Genomic DNA, 19,929 nt, shown 5'->3' on the forward strand with positions numbered 1-19,929 from the left:
AAATGATACAATGATAAACATACTTGTAACATGTTTTCACAAGAAGAAATGGCTTACCGATAATACACCTTATCGCTTTTTGTCCGCCATTACTGGACATCAAAAAAGTTCCCGTAAAATTTTGACGTCATAATAGAAAATATCTGACGCCACAATGGAAAAGTGATTGTTGTATGACGTCAAAAGTTCAAGCGGGACAGATTCTCGGGTCAAGCGGGACAGATTTCCAAATAGCGATAAGGTGTATAACTCATATAACGATAAAAGTACTAGTCTTGCAACACGTTTCCCGAAGAGGAAATGACTTGCCGATAACAAACTGATTTAACGATAAACTTACCTGCCACATGTTTTCCCAGGAAGAAACATCTCCGTTAATAATCGGGGCATCCAGTGACAAACCAGCATTGTTTATACAAACATCAACACCGCTCCATCTCTTTTTTATCATAGCAAACATCTCCATGATATCGTCTTGCTTTCGTAAATCACAAATAATTGGTAGGAACTGGCCACCACTTACTAGAATTTGTTCTTCCAAATCCTGAAAAATCAGGAACCTATTTAATTCGCGTCGTGTATTTAGACAATATGACCCGGTATTTGCTTTTAAGCCATATGAGTGGGACATCCACCATAAAATTTTAAATTCTTCATACCTCATTAAATGTGCTTTTTCCTGAATCCTTGACATCTTTACTTACAAGAAAAAACAATAAAAAGATAGTTGGGGTTATTACATTTTCACACTTGGTATGTCTATTACTGATCTCAACCTTTTTTTACTCACGTAACAGGACAGACATTGGAGAATATATTGATATGAAATTATGCAGTTACTTACCAATGGATACATTTTTTAAGTTGCTGGTGACTAACAAAGCACACACTTTCAGTTTAAACAACTAATTTATTTAGATTAGATCAGATTATTGTATGATTCTGTGAGACCGAGAAAAAATATTTGGCAAAAGATCATTGTTTTTTCTCTATTTCCATTGTTTCCCCTTATATATATGAAAAAAATTGTTAAGGTTGCATTATGTAACTTTACAAAGACATGCAAAAAATATAAGGAAGTTTACAAGTCCCTAGATGCCTATTTCACCAATTCTTTGTTCAGTCTTAAAATTTCAACTCACGTAACAGGACAGACATATTTCATTTCAAAACATGAAATAAGATCTCAGTGGTTCATATGTATTGAATAGTGTAGATTAGAAGTAAAATACTGATTAAGGGCCATATTTTGAGGACTTATTTGAAATACTCTTAGGTTCTATAACAAAGAAGTAACAGAAATAAAGGGTTATCAGTTATTAATCTTTTCTTGAGCAATTTATAAACATTGTTTCAGTAAAATCATTGTTTATTGTCATTAATGGTAAAGTATTTTTGATTATATTCATTACATAGTACTGTAAGTTGAAATAATTTCTTGTGACAAACAATTATCTATAATAAAATATATATTAATAACAAAGATTTGAATTGTATGAATAAATAATTAAATGTCAAATTTGAAGCTGTATCTTGATCCAGAGAAAACAAGATCTGGTGGCTCAAGTTTCCTGATGATGTCTGTTTTCTGGATGGTGTATTCATTTGTTTGTAAGGTCCAGTTGTCCCTGTGTTTGTGGTAATATTGAATCCACAGGAATTCATCTTCAATGTTTGTAATCTACAAAAGTATAAAATCATCACAGTAAAACTAATTTTTAAAGAAATTTAGTCTAAATAATTGAACTATGAAGTCGTTTGAAAAATTGAATTGTACATCTTGTCTGAACGTTACTTAGATTGATTGTTCAAAACAGACTTTTGAAGGGGCCTGGCTTAGAAATTGATGCTGTACCTATGTTATTTTAATATAATTATCTATGTGTTTGCTTTTAAAAAAAACCAAGGACATGTACATGTATATAATGCTATCATAAATAACAAAACAAAACAAAAAAAATAAAAATAAAAAACACAAATAAGTGAGTGAAGACACCGTCACATGTAGAATATAAATATCAATATGTTGGTAAATTTTCAAAAGTTTGCTGACCAGAATATATCAAAATTAAAGCCATATAAGCTAGCAGGTGAATAAATCTTCAATTATACCAATTACAGCTTCTTCACTCATAGAGTAAATAAGCAAGGACAAGTATCTCTTCAGACTCTTGTCATTGCTTATAAAATTTAATACTGAAAATTTATTGCAATAACTTGAACTTCAATAGACTTACAACTGCAGGAAGATGTTCTGAACCATGTTTTACCAGAACATGATCTCCAACAGTACACCTATATTATAACATTGAGTTTTTGTTAAATTTACAATCTTTAAATTAAAAAGTTAAATTTGAAATTCAATTAAAACTGACTAATCAGTGTGAAATGATTAAATTGTTAAATGTACATGTATGCTTTAAAGCCTCTTCACATATATCCAGTTGTAAATATTCGCTTGACTGTTAATTGCCTAATGTCCTATCAAGTTTCAAAGGAATATTTATTAAACTGCATATATTTATACAATGTTTACCATACAGATTTATGGAATTAATGTTTTATTGTAACAATGAAATTTTCACAAAACTTACGCTGTGTCCTCTATCATGCTGTCATCTTTAATGTATGAGAACGATGTGTCTGGGTCGAAACTTATGTTGCCAAGTTCAAAAGGCACTCCATGACCATCATCTAGGACCACTGGATCTTCATCATGTCCATGACCATCATCTAGGACTACTGGATCTTCATCTAGGACCACTGGATCTCCATTACGTCCATTATCTTCATCTTCATCTACAGCTGTATCATCTGAATCGTCCTCTGGTCTGTTTACTGGCACATGAACAGCTAATTTTTGTTAAGAATGTTTTTTTATGTATAAGAGAGACAATATGAAAAAATATGTAAATTTGTGATTGCTGTCATTAATAAAATGTCTATGTACATTGGTTGTTGTTATTAATATACATGATATATGGCTTAATACAATTACTATTTCATTACAAGTAGTTTTGTGTACTTTGTATGCTTCTAAATATATTTTTGTATGTTCCAACTTCTGGTGTATTGGGTATATATACTGAAGGATATATTTCAGCTGTGTTATATATGATTGCTCTCATTGATAACATATTCTATGTTCATCAATTGCTGTCATGCATGTATTGCTTAAAATAAAATCATTATATGTTGTTGTTGATTTGTTTTCTTAATTGTTTTATAGGCTTTTTGATCTTTAATTTTTCTACTACAGTTATATACTGAAGGATACATTTTATCATTACAGACTGCCAACCATCGACGTGACTACCATTAACACACCTGTCATATCTTCTGTCTATGCATTGAGTGCAAAAACAACTAAGTTTTCTGGTCTGTATATTTCCTTTTGTAGTTGCACCTAGAATTGAATGCAACTGTCTTGTTCCTTTAACCACTTTAGCACTTCTATCTATTCTTGGTCGTACTATCTCTGTAGATTCTACAAAAATGAAGACTCGTCTCTTGAGACAACAATTTTCATCATTGTTGCCCTTAGTTAAATGCTCACTTACAGCATCGAAAAATTCTCTGGCATTGGTGATAATTGCCTCATCATTCTTTACTAGTCGGGTGGCCTTTGATTTAACCACCCCTGCCTCCCCATCACACCTGTTCTTTCCATGGCGGGAACCATAATAACATCTTTCTATGCTTACACCGAAATCTTCTACAAAACAGCTTGCATCCATAAAAGGAACTTTTGACTTGTATTGTCCAGCACACCCATCGCTGATGACAACAACATGTTCTAGGTCTAGGTTTCTCACATTCTGGAAATGGTCCATCACTTTTTTAGTAAAAGTATGGACAGCGTGACTGTCATGAATAAGGTCATTACTAATGATATCCACTATTTCCTCTACTTGCACTTTGCCATGCTCTTGACAATTAAACATATATGTGCAAACACAAGGGTGTATTGTAACAGAATCCTTTGCCCAATGGGCACCCTGTATTTCGTTCTGTGAGAAGCACGAATAATTTTCTGCGAAGTCAATAACAATGATAAGCTGTTTCATCGGGAGGTTTTTTGAAAGCTCAGAAAACTGTTCATGTTGCCAACTTGCAACAAAGAGGTGTTGAGATAAAAATTCTACCTCTTCCAACAACTCAGTGATAAGAAGGTAAGGACTTCCTGTTTTTGAGACTACTTGCCTTTTACTTATTTCCTTTTTAGTTTTATGATTAATTGTCTTTACCGTCTCCCATTTTTGCCAACTGATAACTGAACTGTCTTTATCTACTGGTTCAAGTTTTTGCCTCAATTTTTTTGTGCCGCATATGGCACATTTTCTAAGTATACAGTCTCTGTGATTGTGCTTTACACCTTCAGCTTTAGGACATAAGGTTTCTCTTACTGCTGCATACTCGTCTTGGATCTTTAGTTCTGGGTGTTTATCTGTAACTTTATTTAAGGCTTTAATTTTCAATTTAACGTTCTCACAATACTCACATAGACATGAAAATAGTTTTCTATGTTTTTGAGTCAGCACATTCTTTGGCCTAAATTTGTAGAATCTACCAATTGACATTTTACATTCTGGGTTTTCTTCATTCCACTGTCTCCATAGACTATTTATGCTCCTAGTCATTACATGTTTATCTTCTAGGTTTTTTTTAACACTCTTTTTATCAGGAATTGTTTGACTTGCTCCACAAAAAATATCTTTAACTTTTTCTGTTGTTTGCTCTGGTATGGCATCTTTACGGATTTTTCTTGGTTTTTGTGTTAAGTATTCTGATGACAAATATTTTCTCTTAATTCCAGTTGATGATGAAAAGAAATGCTGAAATTTAGATGATGGTTGTATATATTTTGAGATGTGTCCAAGATAATCTTTATGACGTTTTTTTTGCAAATTTGACCGACCTCTCAAGTCCTTCTCTGCTTTACCCAATACATCCATCATATCATCTAAATTCTTCTGTGCATTCGGGGAACCAATGCCTTCTTTTTGAAGGGCTGCTTTCTTTTTTGGAGTAACCTTTGTCATTAGACCTTTCAATATCTTGGCATATCTTTCGGGCGTCTTTGGTAGATTTTTTTTAACCCTGTAAACAGCTTTTCTGTATGTTTCTTTATTTTGGTACGTACATGTATTTTCATTGCTACTGCTTTGAGTTGGAAACATAGCTATTTTTGTGTTTTGTAACTTTTGCCTTTTCTCACGTTTTTGAGCTGCATCCTTTTCTCTTATTCTTCTTTTTTTTTGAGCTGTGAGATTCCCCCGCCATTTCCTTTTGTATTCCCTTTGATTTCTTATTTTCTCTTCTTTTTTTTGACGAACAAGTCTAGTTTCAATGCAATCATCTACTTTATCGGAATTGAAGGATTCTTCTTGTCTTTTTTTTTCTCTATATTTTTTCATGCGAAGCTTGCTCTGCTCTCTGTTTTTTAGTTTTTGTTCATTTGTCCATTTTGATCTGTGAACTTTCATTTCATCAGCATGTTTTTTTTTCTTGGAGTCCATTATAAGATTTTTTTTAAAATTTTGACTGAAAAAAAATAATTTATATAATAAATTGTCAGAACTAGACTGTGAACACAATCACAATTTTTCAATGAAATGTTTTATAATTTAGATACACAGTTTTGTATTAAGGTCAAATAAAAAATATGTATGTTTATTGTTTCTTTGTATAGGTAGGACTTTCTTTTTCATTTTGCTCTACTTTTTCCTAGACTTAATGGGAATCATTCATCTGAAATTTCCACTTACAATGTAGCAGAGGCAGTCATCACGCTTAACCACAAGTCCTACGGCATTTGCTTGTAAAATTGCTTTTGGGCTGGTTAAATTTTCTTTTCTACATGTCAACAGAATCCAACTAAAATTTTCAAAAAATTGAGCTTCTGCTTGTGGACTGAAAATTAAGCGTGTAGGCTGAGAGGTAGGCATTTTTGAAGGATAAAACGGGTGAGTATGAAAAGTTGAAAACCCTAGTCACAAACATGTCCCCTTATTCAGGCCTTATTGGATGATTGCAATCACAAATTCACATTTTACAAATATCATATAAAAAAGAAGATGTGGTATGATTGCCAATGAGACAACTCTCCACAAGAGACCAAATGACACAGAAATTAACAACTATAGGTCACAGTACGGCCTTCAACAATGAGCAAAGCCCATACCGCACAGTATGCTATAAAAGGCCCCGAAATGACAATGTAAAACAATTCAAACGAGAAAACTAACGGCCTAAATAATTTATGTACAAAGAATGAACGAAAAACAAATATGTAACATATAAACAAACGACAACCACTGAATTACTGGCTCCTGACTTGGGACAGGCACATACATACAGAATGTGGCGGAGTTAAACATGTTAACAGGATCCCAACCCTCCCCTTAACCTGGGACAGTGGTGTAAATCCAGTCTGTTTTATTTTCTGAAATTTATATAATTTTCATGAGAGGTTAACCATTTAATTCAAAGAGAATACCTTAATCCCGCTTCTTAAACCCTAGTTGAAATTTCTTTCATTTTGTCTCGTTTTGTTGTTTATTAAAAAAGATTGAGTGATTCCCAACAAATAAATATTTTGATTAAGGAGAAGGAAGAAAAATTATTTTTCTAATTTATAGTTTTTGCCATTAAATTTTAAAGTTCAAAATAAATAAATATTGGAATATTGGTTAGCATCCTCAAATTTTTTTAAGCAAATAATAATCTTCGCCCCCCCCCCCCCCCCCCTAAAAAAAATCAAAGATCTTGTCATAATTTAAATTTACACAACACAACATATCATAACATTCGGTAATTGTTACGTGAAATGGTTGGTAAACGTGATAATGGTTTTATCCTGACAAGATAAACAACGGTAAACAAACAGGGAATTCCCATTTAACCTAAAGTAAACAGTATTGAATTTATGAAAACATATGAAGATGGCCGTGGTCACTATTAAATCAATTATTTAGTTGTCCATTTTCACGTAACAATGACATATCATAAAATTCGGTAATTGTTACGTGGAATGTCTGGAAAAGTTACGTGAGGCCATATCACTTGTCGGTAAAAGTGTTCTATTTTTGTCCTTAAAAGATAAACAATGGGGAACAATCAGGGAAGTCCCGTTCAGTACTTAGCAAACAATTAATGCTTCACTCATGAGGACGTTTTTATAACTATTCTGTGATTATTTAAAATTATTTTCATCTTTTCTATCAATTTCACGTAACTTACCCATTCACGTAACTTCACGTAACAAGTAGGACAGAAATTCTCTATTGTTCTACATCGACCTCTCAACTAGATTTATGACGTAAGAGAGTGAGTACGCAACGCTCATATGAATTAGTGCGCATGTCTGAATAGGATTTCCTAGCCTATGTATAGATGTTCTTGTTAATTTGCATAATGAAAGTAGATTTCACGTAACACCGGAAACTGACCGACATTGTTTGTGATTTTGAAAATAAGGTTTATTTGCTTTTAATTTGATCAGAAAAGCTTAAAGCAGAGAATATCTTGAAAACATATATGCGTATACTACAATATGTACCAATATCAAAGTTAAGATCTTTCTTAATTTTAGCGAGGCAGCATGGTGAAGTCGAAGGTGTATTATGACAGACAGTTACGAGAAATTGTACTCAATGAAAAATGAATTATTACAAATCACACGGTGAATCAGTCAAATTTATTAATACATTTTCTTAATTATAAAATGTGATTAGTTTATTTTTATTTTTTACTTCATTGCCAGTCTCATCAGATGATGTGAAAATTAAACTAAAATATTGAAATACTTACCGTGTCCCGAAAATTTCCTCCAGTTCTGATAAAAAACGGTCACTTCCAAGTTGATTAAATTAAAACAACACGATTTCAAGCAACACTTTTATTTCATTTATTAGTCAAATATATATTACACACAACAACACATCATTTAATAAAAAAAATTGGGAAAATGATTCATAATTGGTGATTTTATGTACCATGGTGAAAAAACTGGTATACCAAATAATGTGTCATATACGTATAGTGTCTTGAAATATGAAATTTATTTGTATGAGGCTAAGAAACGGGGGGAAATGCGAGGTTTACCGAGCATTTCCCCCTGTTTCGTGCCGAATACAAATAAATTTTATATTTCAAGACATTAAACGTATATTGTCTTTATACTGAAATCGATAAAAAACATAAAAAAATATAATAAAATACGTAACAAATTTATTGTTAAAAAAAAGTGTTTGGAATTTCCCTCTTGGGGTACCATTGTTGGATATTTCCCTATGAGCGTAGTAACTCATAAAGTCCAGGCGATAAGACATTGACATTTTTAGGAATTAGAAAGAAATAAACTATAATTTAATAATATTTTATAAAAATGGTATGTAAATTACGAATTTCAAGACATAACAAGTTTAAATTTACAAAAGTTTGACAATTGTTACTACACGTTGTCATGGTTGTGACGTGACATTGTTGTTGTGTCAACGTATATTTGTTCCTAATAATATTTGTTCCTGAGGGAAACAATATTATAATAATATTTGTTCTGCGGAAATTCTGTCATGGAATACTTTTTCCATCTGTATTATATTTGTTCCACTGATATTAGGAACTTATCTTATATGTTGATGAGTATAACAAATGTTCCTATTAAGCTGAAGTTTAGTTTACACCTGATTGATTATTATCTAAATCAAAACAGGTTTTAAATGCTGATTATATGATTATTATGTAAATTGAAAAGTGTTAATGAGTTGGATATATTCACCTGTACACAACACCTGAATGTATAAACATGGAGGCTGATGAGTACGAAAAAATATTTAAGTTCCTTTAGCACATACTTACAACTTCTCGTCCAATCAAATTGCTTATATTTGCCTTCTAATTTTCATAGTACATACTTTTCCTGTGTACTAAGTAACTACGCATGAATGACCACAAGGGTAAGATTTCATTGTATCGTAATCAAGATATTTAAAACAAAAATTGCCACTGGCTATTTTGAAATAAAATGCTGTGTTCCAAATTAAATTAAATAGTTTGTAATTAGTTTTCACATTGATTTTAAATATCCTGCTATTAAAACCTTTGGATCTAAAAAATGTTTTTGACAATTGCAAATTTTATCATTTAAATAAAGGGTAATACATATGGTTCTTTATACCTTGATTAGAGTACAACGATATCTTAAAATTATGATAATGTATCATCCATGCAATTACTTTGTACACAGAAAAGTGTGTACTATGAAACCTTGTAAAGGAAAATTGAAGCAACTTGGTGATAATTTTTTAAACTTTCTTAAGGAAAGTGATCTATTTCGTCATGAATTGATTGATTTATTGATTATTGGTTGCTTAATGTCCAGTGGCAAATATTTCATGCATGTTTAGGACGATGTCATGAATTGAAAAACTGTGATTATGTCTGAAGATAATGTGCCACCTATATATATATATATAAACATATTCTGATAAATCTTTTAGTTTTTACTTTGAACTAATAAAAAAAAAAACACAAAACCTATAATCTCTGATCTATTTGTAGTTGCTTTTTAATGCCTATCTGCTAGACTATATCTTTGGGGACAAACTATCTATATGTTTCAAACTTATTATAGCTTTAGTTTTACTGTGAATTTAAAAAATGTTTTCAAAACATGTAAAGCTTCCACTGCAATTTAATTATTGCCTGTTTTTGGTCAACTTATTATGTAAGAAGAACATGTATAGTAAAACACCGCTTTATATCAGTATACATACTTACACCAGCAGCTACCATCTTTTCATTCTGGAGTGAAGGGCCTTTTGAAATCACATATTTTACAATGATACTAGTGAGTAGATTTACAAAATTCGTTAATGAGCTCCGTTTTACAAACACCTGTGATACAAGTAGTCAGCCAAAATAAACTATCAATAGACCAATTAAAAGATTACTCGAGTTGTAAATATGTGCTAAATTGGATAGTCTATGGAAAGGTATATACTATGAAATTAAGAGCTTGGGGCAAGCCCCTCGCTCTAAATTTCATAGTATATACCTTTCCATAGACTAACCTAGACAAATGATGGTACTTATGCTGAAGGTAAGTAAATATGTTAACAAGTTCAGCTGTGAAATATAAATGTTAATTCTAATGAGACAAATATCATTTAAATGTAAAATATGCATGCCAGTAATTGTGGATAATTTGAAATGATTATTTAATGTCTACAACATTGGGAACAATTATTTTTGGGTCGGAAAAGATATTATATAATACTTTTACCGATTGGAATAAATATTACATAATACTTTTTCCAATAAGAATAAATATTACATAATACTTTTTCCAATAAGAATAAATATTACATAATACTTTTTCCAATAAAAATAAATATTACATAATACTTTTTACAATCGGAATAGATATTACATGATATTGATTCCAATAGATATTACATAATGCTTTTTCCTTTTGGATTAGAAATAGTATTTATGAATATTTCCCTGTGCTTAAAAAATCAAAATAACTCCAATTTGTTTTCTTGTAAAAGCAATTTACCCGTAATTTCTGATTACTTTCATTTTAATGAATGATATGTCAAATGGTCAAAATGATAAAAGTCAAAATGTTATACCAGTCATACGATAAAATTTCCACCATAATATTTATTTCAAAGATAATTTATTATGTAATAAAACTTCCTATTGGAATTTATTTTATGTGATAAAAATTCCGAGGCATCGGTCCTTTTATTATGCTTATGGAATAAATATCACATAACATTAATTCCATTTGGAACTTTTGTTACATAATAAATTATCTTTGGAATAAATATTATGGCGGAACTTATATTCTGTGACAGTTGAAATACAGTAGTTCCGGTAAGTAGGCGTGGCTAACAGGTTAGTTGAGGTCATTGACGTATAAAGCTAACGTTTATACGTATAGCTTTATCTGTATAGTAAAATAGCTGATTGCAGTATAAATAACTTTAAGGGCACACGATACAGTTACAGGGGAAATAATGACGTCGCTAACGTAACATGTTCTTTTTCTCGACGTCAAACTGTGACATAGTGCTAAAAGATGCATTTTTCGACTCATTTTTATCATTAGCTTGAAAACGAGTTGACCCCTATTTTTTAAAATGACATTTGGCTTGACTATGTATGAAGATTATTTGTACCAATTTTTATGATCAAAACACCGATGGAATTTTTTTTAAATTAGATAAACTTAGTACTACAAAAAATGCTGTTTTTTATCTAAATTTATAAAAAGTTCCAAAGAACTGTTGCACAAATTTAGACCATACTTATGTAAATAAGATATTTCCGTTGTTTTTACAAATATCCTTTTGTGTTTATCTTTTGAAACAAAAAAGGGGTCCTGATCCCGAAATCCCGGGCTTAAAAACATGAAATCCCGAGGTCCCGAATTGAAAAGAAATTTAAATCCCGACATCCCGAAATTCGAAAAAAGAATTCCCGGATCCCGAAAGGATCAATCCCGAAATCCCGAGCTTAAAAACACCCGATCCCGGAGTCCCGATAAAGGTCTAATTTGGCATTAAAGTTAGAAAGATCATATCATAGGGAACATGTGTATTAAGTTTCAAGTTGATTTGACTTCAACTTCATCAAAAACTACCTTGACCAAAAACTGTAACCTGAAGTGGGACAGACGGACGGACGGACGAACGAACGGACACACAGACCGAAAAACATAATGCCCCTCTACTATCGTAGGTGGGGCATAAAAAATCAAAACGACAGTGAGTTTCAATAAAAATTCTTGCACGTATATCACTGAAAATAGCTTTTAAATAAAGTCGGGGAAAATCCTCACCAAATGAGACTCATCATCAAATTGTACTTACATGGGCAACACAACGTGTGTCGCATGTGGAGCAGGATATGCTTATCCTTCGGGAGCACCTGAGATCACCCCGGTTTTTATTGGGATTCGTGTTGGTCAGTCTTTGGTTCACTAAGTTGTGTTTTATTGACTGTTGTTTGTCTTTTCGTTTTTTTGTTTTTTTGTTTTTATTGCCGTGACGTTGTCTGTTTGTCTTCGACTAATGGGTTTGAATATCCCATTGGTATCTCCCGCATCTTTTTTTTTATCTCTTGATTGATATTGACAAATGGACGACTTTAAACTAGACTCAATAACAAAAGTGATGATTTCAATTTTCCAATTGTAAACTTCCCATTTATCACCAGTAACATACCCTCTGTCCCATCATATTGCACTTAATTACATATATCTCAATTACAGTGACTTGATTGTTAGTGTTGCTCCCACCTGTATTTCAGTTCATTCTGAACACTGACCCAATTGCACTTTGTTTCATCTAATCAAACTGTTCAAATGGTTAGAAATTTACCAAATTGGTGTGAGAAAAACAGTCCATTTATCATTACTGGTATTGCGAGTGAAAGCATACTAACAATTCTATTAAATGTGTCATTGAAATGTATGATGATGGAAGTTTTTAACGAACTTTACTATTTTACAGGTTTCGTATGGTCGCCCTATGGTGTTGGTTGAGCTTAAATATTTTCAGAATTTGGAAAAGGGTTGGTTAAGCTGTCATTGAGGTGGTATTCCAAGAAGAGGTAGACCATGATAAACAGTTTGTTTCGTAGCTGTTGTCACAGAGATGATTGGTATATATTGTTATTGCGATTTTAGATGTTCACCCCTTGTATCCTGCTCTTGTCTGATGTTTTGATTGGCGGAGAACGTAGATTTTCTGGTTCCGGATCCCGAGTGGGCTGGCTGTTTCCAGACTGCTTGGCGAGTCTACGCTTCTTTGCATGTTGTCTGTTTATTCCACGGGTAGAAGGAGATTTGTATTTCTTCTCGACTTCGTCCGGCGCAGGGACAGTTTTCTGCACGTCTTTAAACATAACCATATAACTACATTTATTATACAGAACCGGGTAGAACTACATCTATATCGATACAACGGATAACTGGTTGGCAAGTAAACTGAACATACTGATCAAGGCAAGAGAATGTTTTTGTTAACACATGTCTTAATCACATTGTACCAGGAGGTCGACCATTGATATTGGTGCAGATGAACTTCTTTAATTATACATGTGTATATCAATTGTTATATTCTGTGGTTAAATCATATTAAGGTTAATTACACCCCAGTTCTATTGTTATTCTTCATAGTTTCTATTTCTGAAACAAGTGTAAATTGAATAGATCTATTGTTACGAATAACAAAGGATTTTGACCACAGGGTGTGACGAGCGGGGTTTCTGGAAACCCCTGCTTCTGCATCCCACAAACAAAGTCCATTGTTATTCGTAACAATAGAAATTGATTATTTTTTAAATAGCATGAACATAAGAAATTACAAATAGTGTTCACTACAAATTGTTTCAAGATATTAAAAAAACATTTTAGGAAATTCAAATAGCGAAAAAAAAAATTAAGCATCTATTTTGAATACAAAAATAATCCTTTAAAGCTCCTAAGCTTGAAGGTATTTTTTTTTAATCCCAGTCATATGTCTCTATTCTAAAGCATTGGTCTTTAAAAAAAATGGGGATTCTAACTCCCGGACCCCCCCCCCCCCCCCGGTTACCCATTGGCCGATCTGGGGGTGGGGGTTCCGCGGTTTGGACCCGTCTTTTATTTAAAAGATCAATGCATTTAAATGGTTAGACCCCCCCCCCCCCCTTTTTTTCTCTTGAGTTGGGAACCCCCAGCTGGATCAGCTACTGTTTGCCCCCAAAAAGGGAGTTCCTAAATATTAAATCTGTATCTTTGTATGTTGAGCGTGTCTGGTAGTCGGGTCACACATATCCCTTAGTATGTCCGAATATGAATGTTTGTTAATTCTCGAGAAGATAGGGGGGGGGGGGGGGGTTATAAAATCGTAAGATATAAAATACAGTTATGATTACCTTTATTACACTCATACAGGTAAGTACTTTGGGTTATAATATTGCCTTTATCTTAAGTCTCTTCTGCCAAATCCAACGCTTGCCACAAAATGTCGTCCGTCTTATACCCGTCCATATTGACAACTGCTTACAAGGAGCATGATGTATTTTTTGTTTGTAATAAGAATACACGAAACGGTCAACCTTGACCCGCTGATCCATTTTAGCACATGGATTTAACGGGAATATGCAAAACAACTTTGACATTTGTAAAATATACTCACTTGTCAAAGTTTGAACCAAGATACCCTGAGAAAGGTTACTAGTGGGGTTTCATGTAATAAAAAAAATTCTTATAAATCATGGTTTGATATTGTCAATAAATATGCTATCGTTTTGTTTTTTTTCATTTAATAATCAATGTTAACAAATGTAGGGTTTAGAATGGGGGGTAGGTTAGTTATACACCTCGGGATACGGCGTGTCTGGATAATAAACCCCTCCGGCCTCCGGCCGACGGGGTTTCTTATCCAGACACACCTATCCCTCGGTGTATAACTATTACATATAGTCATTTTTTACTTGCTATATAATTGTCAAGTCAAAAGTGTTTATACTGTTCCTTTTAAAATGTCTTGTACATTTCTATGAGATATCATTTTGAATCAAAACATGCATGAATAAGCATTTAAAATATGTTGTTGGTCAGATTCCATGGGAGATAATCTTGTATCTATGACTTGAATTAGAGGCTGGGCTCTTAATCTTAACTCCCTTTAAATTAACTTCGTGAAACCACCAGAATGAATGACTTTAACTTTTTAATCGATGTATGTCTGTACGGTGTTTATTTAGATAGCTTTCCTATGTTGCTCGCAAAACAGAAGCATTCTTCACAGAACTGTAATCTAATTAGACTAAACGGGGGTTGTTAAGGTTTATTGTGCAGTCCAATATTTTTGGTAATTCCTGTTATATCCCCTTTAAGCATATTTTTTACACCCACCTTCAGTTTGTCTGCAGATCTTGCACAGCCAACAACTTTCATGCCATGTTTAGCTAGATTCTTGCATGTTATATATCCGATACCCATTGATGCTCCAGTTACCAAGGCAACTCTATTTCTCCATGTTTCCATAACTTTTTAGTTTCTTAAAACATTGTAAAATAAAGTGCTAAAAACTCTAAATTATAAGATATTCACGAAAACAAATAATGTGAATGTTTATAAACTGTGAGACATTAACCGTCTGGTTTTTAAGCATTCTCAGAATCCAATTGAACGTTGATCCCGTCAGTTGTTTTTATTATCAACATTTTTATTATTTTAATAAAAAAAAAAGACTGCAATCCTAAAATTATCCAAATAAAGCATCAACAAAAAGATCAGAGGAAAACCCTACTCGCCATACAGAAAAATCAATATATACACATACAATGGACCATATGTGCAAGAAATAGGATACAAAAATGTCAATATCCACTACATATGTTTCATTGTTTGTTTCCTTTTTTGATTCAGTGAATCAATATCAATCCAATAATAGTTTGCATTAAGCAAACACGGTTATGTAAGATTTTGCTGAACAATGGAAATCTGAAATTGCATGCTCTTATTCTTTCATTGGGGAGACCTGAGAGGAAATATTGAAATTCTTTTATTTTATAATTAAGTCCCCACTTTAAAAAAAAGAAAAGAAAAGAAATTCAAGTTCCCCTTTCAAACACAATAGTTTCACCCCTCCCCAACATTTCTCATAACCTATGTTTTATTGAACAAACTTTAAATGCACGCAATATCTATTTATTATTATTATTTAACAGATAATGCAAAAGTTCAAACAGGGGAGTTGTTTTGTAAAATCAGGAAACTTTTTCCGGATCTTATAGAGAAACAAAGGATATGGGGTAACCATCCGTGACACAACATCAGTAAATTCACAATAAAAAAGCAAAGGAACAGCGCTTTTATGCTGTACTTCATCATAATTCTTTTACTGTCAATACAGGATCAGACAAAGGAACTTAATTTGCTGAAAATGAAAGAGGGTCTTATGGGTAAATGTCAAAACATGTATACAAATGACCTTCATTCAATTTCAGCAACATGTTGAAACTCAGGAATTTTATAAGTAAGATTGCCATCTTAACAATTGCGCCGAGCGGATGTCTTTCATGATATTGTGGATTGTAACGTCAGGTGTGCCCCCACCTGAGTTCGACTGCAGGTCAAAAAGGAGTTAGGAAAATAATTAACATAGAGATGTTTAAAATACCACGTTTAACTCCTAGATATTATTATCGAGAACATTTGAAATATATTCTCTATCATAATGTTTTTATGAACCATGTTAAGAAACTATCCCTGTATTTGTCATTCTTTATGTCTGACAAACAAACAATCAAATGTAGGTAGTGCTCACAGAAAGAACATTAAAATGAAGATCAAAGACAATGATGATGACAACAGAGATATAGATATACTATTCGGAGTGTGACTGAATTAGTACACATTGTTCAGGGGCCAGCTGAAGCCCGACTCCGAATGCGGGATTTTCTCGCTACGTTGAAGACCTATTGGTGGCCTTCTGTTTTCTGCTACTTGATCGGGTTGTTGTCTCTGGCACATTCGCAGTTTCCAAGATTCTCTATTCTATATGACATCTGAATCAACTGATACAGACACTACTGCTGGAGAATCAGATACTGGTTTAGTATATTCATTAAACTAGATATCTTTACTGCATGTTTCAAATACAGAATTGTTCAAATTTTTCAAATATATTTGACCTCACCCCTCCCCCATCTAAGGCATAGAAAAAACTCAAGGAACCCCTTATTTCCTCACAGTCCCCTATTAGGTTTTAAATGACCGTTCTCTAAGTAACTGAATGACAATGTCATACTTTTCTCATACTGTTTATGACGTCTCTACACTAAATACGTTGTATGTGTACTGATTGGTAGATAAGTCTGGAAGAATATGACGTCTCTACACTAAATACGTTGGATGTGCACTGACTGATAGTTTAGTCTTGGGGATTATTTATTTATTAGCAATTGGTTTTGAACTAGTTTTCAGTAATTGCGACTACTCTTAGTATAAAAAAGGAGATGTGGTATGATTGCCAATAAGGCAAATATCCACCAAAGTTCAAATGAAGTGGATGTAAGCAATTGTAGGCAACCGTACGACCTTCAGAAGTGAGAAAACCCATACCATATAGTCGGCTATAAAAGACTCCGACATGAAAAATATGAAACAATTCAATTGAGAAAGCTAACGGCCTAATTTATAACAAAACGATTGAAGAAAAACAAATATGACAGACACGAACCAGTTACAACCACTGAACTACAGGCTCCTGACTTGGGACAGGCACACATAGTATGTGGCGGGGTTAAACATGTTTGAAGGCACTAACCCTCCCCATAACCTGGGACATAGCTGCACATTACAACATAAGAACAAACTATAAAAATCAGTTTTAGGGCTTAACTCATCAGATCAATACAAAGCAGAAAAACATCTAACAAAAACACAGTCGCAGGTATCTTTTGCTTTTATGTTATTTGTGTTTTGTGATTGATTCGTGTTAATTTGATGCGCCAAGCCATTTCTAACTGATTGTTACTTAAAAGTACTGAAAAATGCTATGGACAAAATAAAAAAAAACAAAGTATGTGAATTTAGTTAAGTGCTAACTACGGAGCAATCGACAAAATGCACAGAGACCTGATTTGCATATACATGTTTTACATCGATACATACAATGCTTTATATATCTAAACTTTATCCATATGTATAAAAAACAAATATCTACATTTAAGAATAATCACTGTTGAAACATTTTCATATTGAATACACGCATCCATGACAAAAAATCAGCCTCGAGCTACCATAAGAAGTTGTACGTACCTTGTAAACCTTTTGTACCATAATATATAGATTTATATGACATACGTGTGACAGATTGAAACTTAATAATAACTAACGAAATATGCATGGAGTAAAGACAGTATGAATCATCCCACATGCAACACCAGTGTTTACAAAATATACAAGTGCACCATTGATTATCAATAATTATTGATAATCAATGATACCTGGTGTCCTATAGCCATTGTTCCCCCATGCTAATTTTTCCGGGGGAAGGGGGGGGGAGAGAACTGGATCGATCCAGTTTCCCCCCCCCCCCCCCCCCCCCGGAAAAATTGGCATGATCCAACTTTTCCTCCTCAGCGTGATGGGGGAAAACCAGGATCAGGCCAATTGTTCCCCATATTAACACGAGAAGCTAATTTTCCCCTTTTAGTAACGTCGGCGACGTCAGTTGGAAATTAATTATCCTCTTTTAAATAGTTTAGCGTTACCACACAATCATCGTGAAGACATAAACATACCCGTGAACATGCTCACAGACTGGTGGCCCCAAAGACATACTAATGGACACACACAAACTGAAAGACTGGTGGATGCGAAGACAGGCTGTATGTGGACATGTTAACAGACTGGTGGACTCATAGACAGACTTGTAGACATGTCGACAGACTAGTGGACACATATCTAGACTGGTGGCTGAACATGCTGACTGATTGCTGGACATGTAGACAAACTGGCGGACACGTAGATTGACTTGCAGACACACACAGACTGGTGAACATGTAGACAAACTACTGGACATTTAGACAGACGAGTGGCCATGCAGAAATGAACTCAGATTTGTGGATATGTGGTGAAACCACCATACTATCTGACATGCGCTCGCTAAATAGACACAGACGGCTGTACAAACATAAAGTTCAATGTTTAATGTATAGGGTCACTCCCTAAAAATAAGTTGTATACCGATGTCCGTTTTTCAGAATGTTAAATATATGAATGAATGGAGACTTTCAGCCTTTCGTATATCAATGGGTGGCAATTTTATTAAACAATACAATGTACTAGTATATCAATGGGTCAAAATATCTATGAATATTAAATACATTTATTCCTGTGGTGAAAGTGTTAATCTCCAACTTTTACAGTAGCATTTTATCATTCACAGTAAATATGAATAGGAACACATTTTATGTAAGCCATACGAATAAATCGAATATTTGGACATAGTCTATATATGAATGGGGGTATTTTATCGAATGCAAACGGCACCCCTGTAACAAAATATAGGTGTCCAACCACAGGCACTTGTCTCAGAAAAAAATTTCCTATATACCTTAATATAACTTTATATAGGAAATTTTTTTCTGAGACAAGTGCCTGTGTGGCCAACCCCACTCCCGGACCCGAGACCTTTCTAGTGACACGCGTGCCGACAAAACGAACGCAATTTGTACCAAACATTTCTTCTACGCAACCCAAGCCGAAACACAGATTATTTTAGCATTCCAGAGATCAATCATTCTTTAAGAAAATATGGAAAATATATGCAATAAATGGCCGTGCAATTTTATTTTTTTTCCATTTTTGTGGGGGAAATAATGGTATGGGGGAAAAGTGGCTATATGTATAAGTATTGTCAACTTTCCGTCGGGGAAGAATTGCATACCCGGGGGGGGGGGGGGAGAGAGGGGGGGATGGCTATATAACACCGGCTCAAATGCATATAAGTCATATAAAATTAGAGAAATGTAACTAAGTATGCATATTTAAATGCCGACGTTATGGACGATGCGTCTCAATCGTTAACGACGTACGTCGACGTTTTCCACCGACAATCGAAAACGTTCTTTTTCTTCTTTTTTCCTCGTCAAAGTTGTTTGTGGTTAATATAGATACTTTTAAATGAGTAAGAGAATAAGGTACAGCTTGTGTCCCGAAAATGGTCAGAAAAAATTCATCAATCAAAAAAACATTTGCTCTTGTCAAGAAAGCATCATCATAGCCAAAAGCAAAAAGATAAAAGACAAAAAATAGTCTATGAAAACCACAGATATTAAAGATTAAGCAATATGAACCCAACAAAATTGAGAATAAATATGGATATTAATATTCAATATTCAATGAGTAAA

The 19,929-nt window shown here is 33.4% G+C and overlaps 1 protein-coding gene across 2 annotated transcripts in view; it reads right to left on the reverse strand.

Annotated features, from left to right (window-relative positions):
- Positions 1–17,880, reverse strand: part of LOC127725560 (dehydrogenase/reductase SDR family member 11-like) — a 59,203-nt gene extending 41,323 nt beyond the window's left edge. The window contains exons 1-3 of one of the 2 annotated variants that reach the window (XM_052232626.1): positions 17,834–17,880; positions 14,921–15,065; positions 341–544 (exon numbers count right to left, since the gene is read on the reverse strand). In XM_052232626.1, the coding sequence (XP_052088586.1) occupies positions 341–544; positions 14,921–15,052 (336 nt within the window). In that variant the 5' untranslated portion in view covers positions 15,053–15,065; positions 17,834–17,880. Of the gene's footprint in view, positions 1–340; positions 545–14,920; positions 15,231–17,833 lie in introns of those variants that run through there. The other variant, XM_052232621.1, reaches the window with a different exon arrangement.
- Positions 17,881–19,929: the final 2,049 nt, after the last annotated feature.

This window comes from Mytilus californianus, unplaced genomic scaffold (assembly GCF_021869535.1).
Source record: "Mytilus californianus isolate M0D057914Y unplaced genomic scaffold, xbMytCali1.0.p SCAF_1, whole genome shotgun sequence".
NCBI lineage: Eukaryota > Metazoa > Mollusca > Bivalvia > Mytilida > Mytilidae > Mytilus > Mytilus californianus.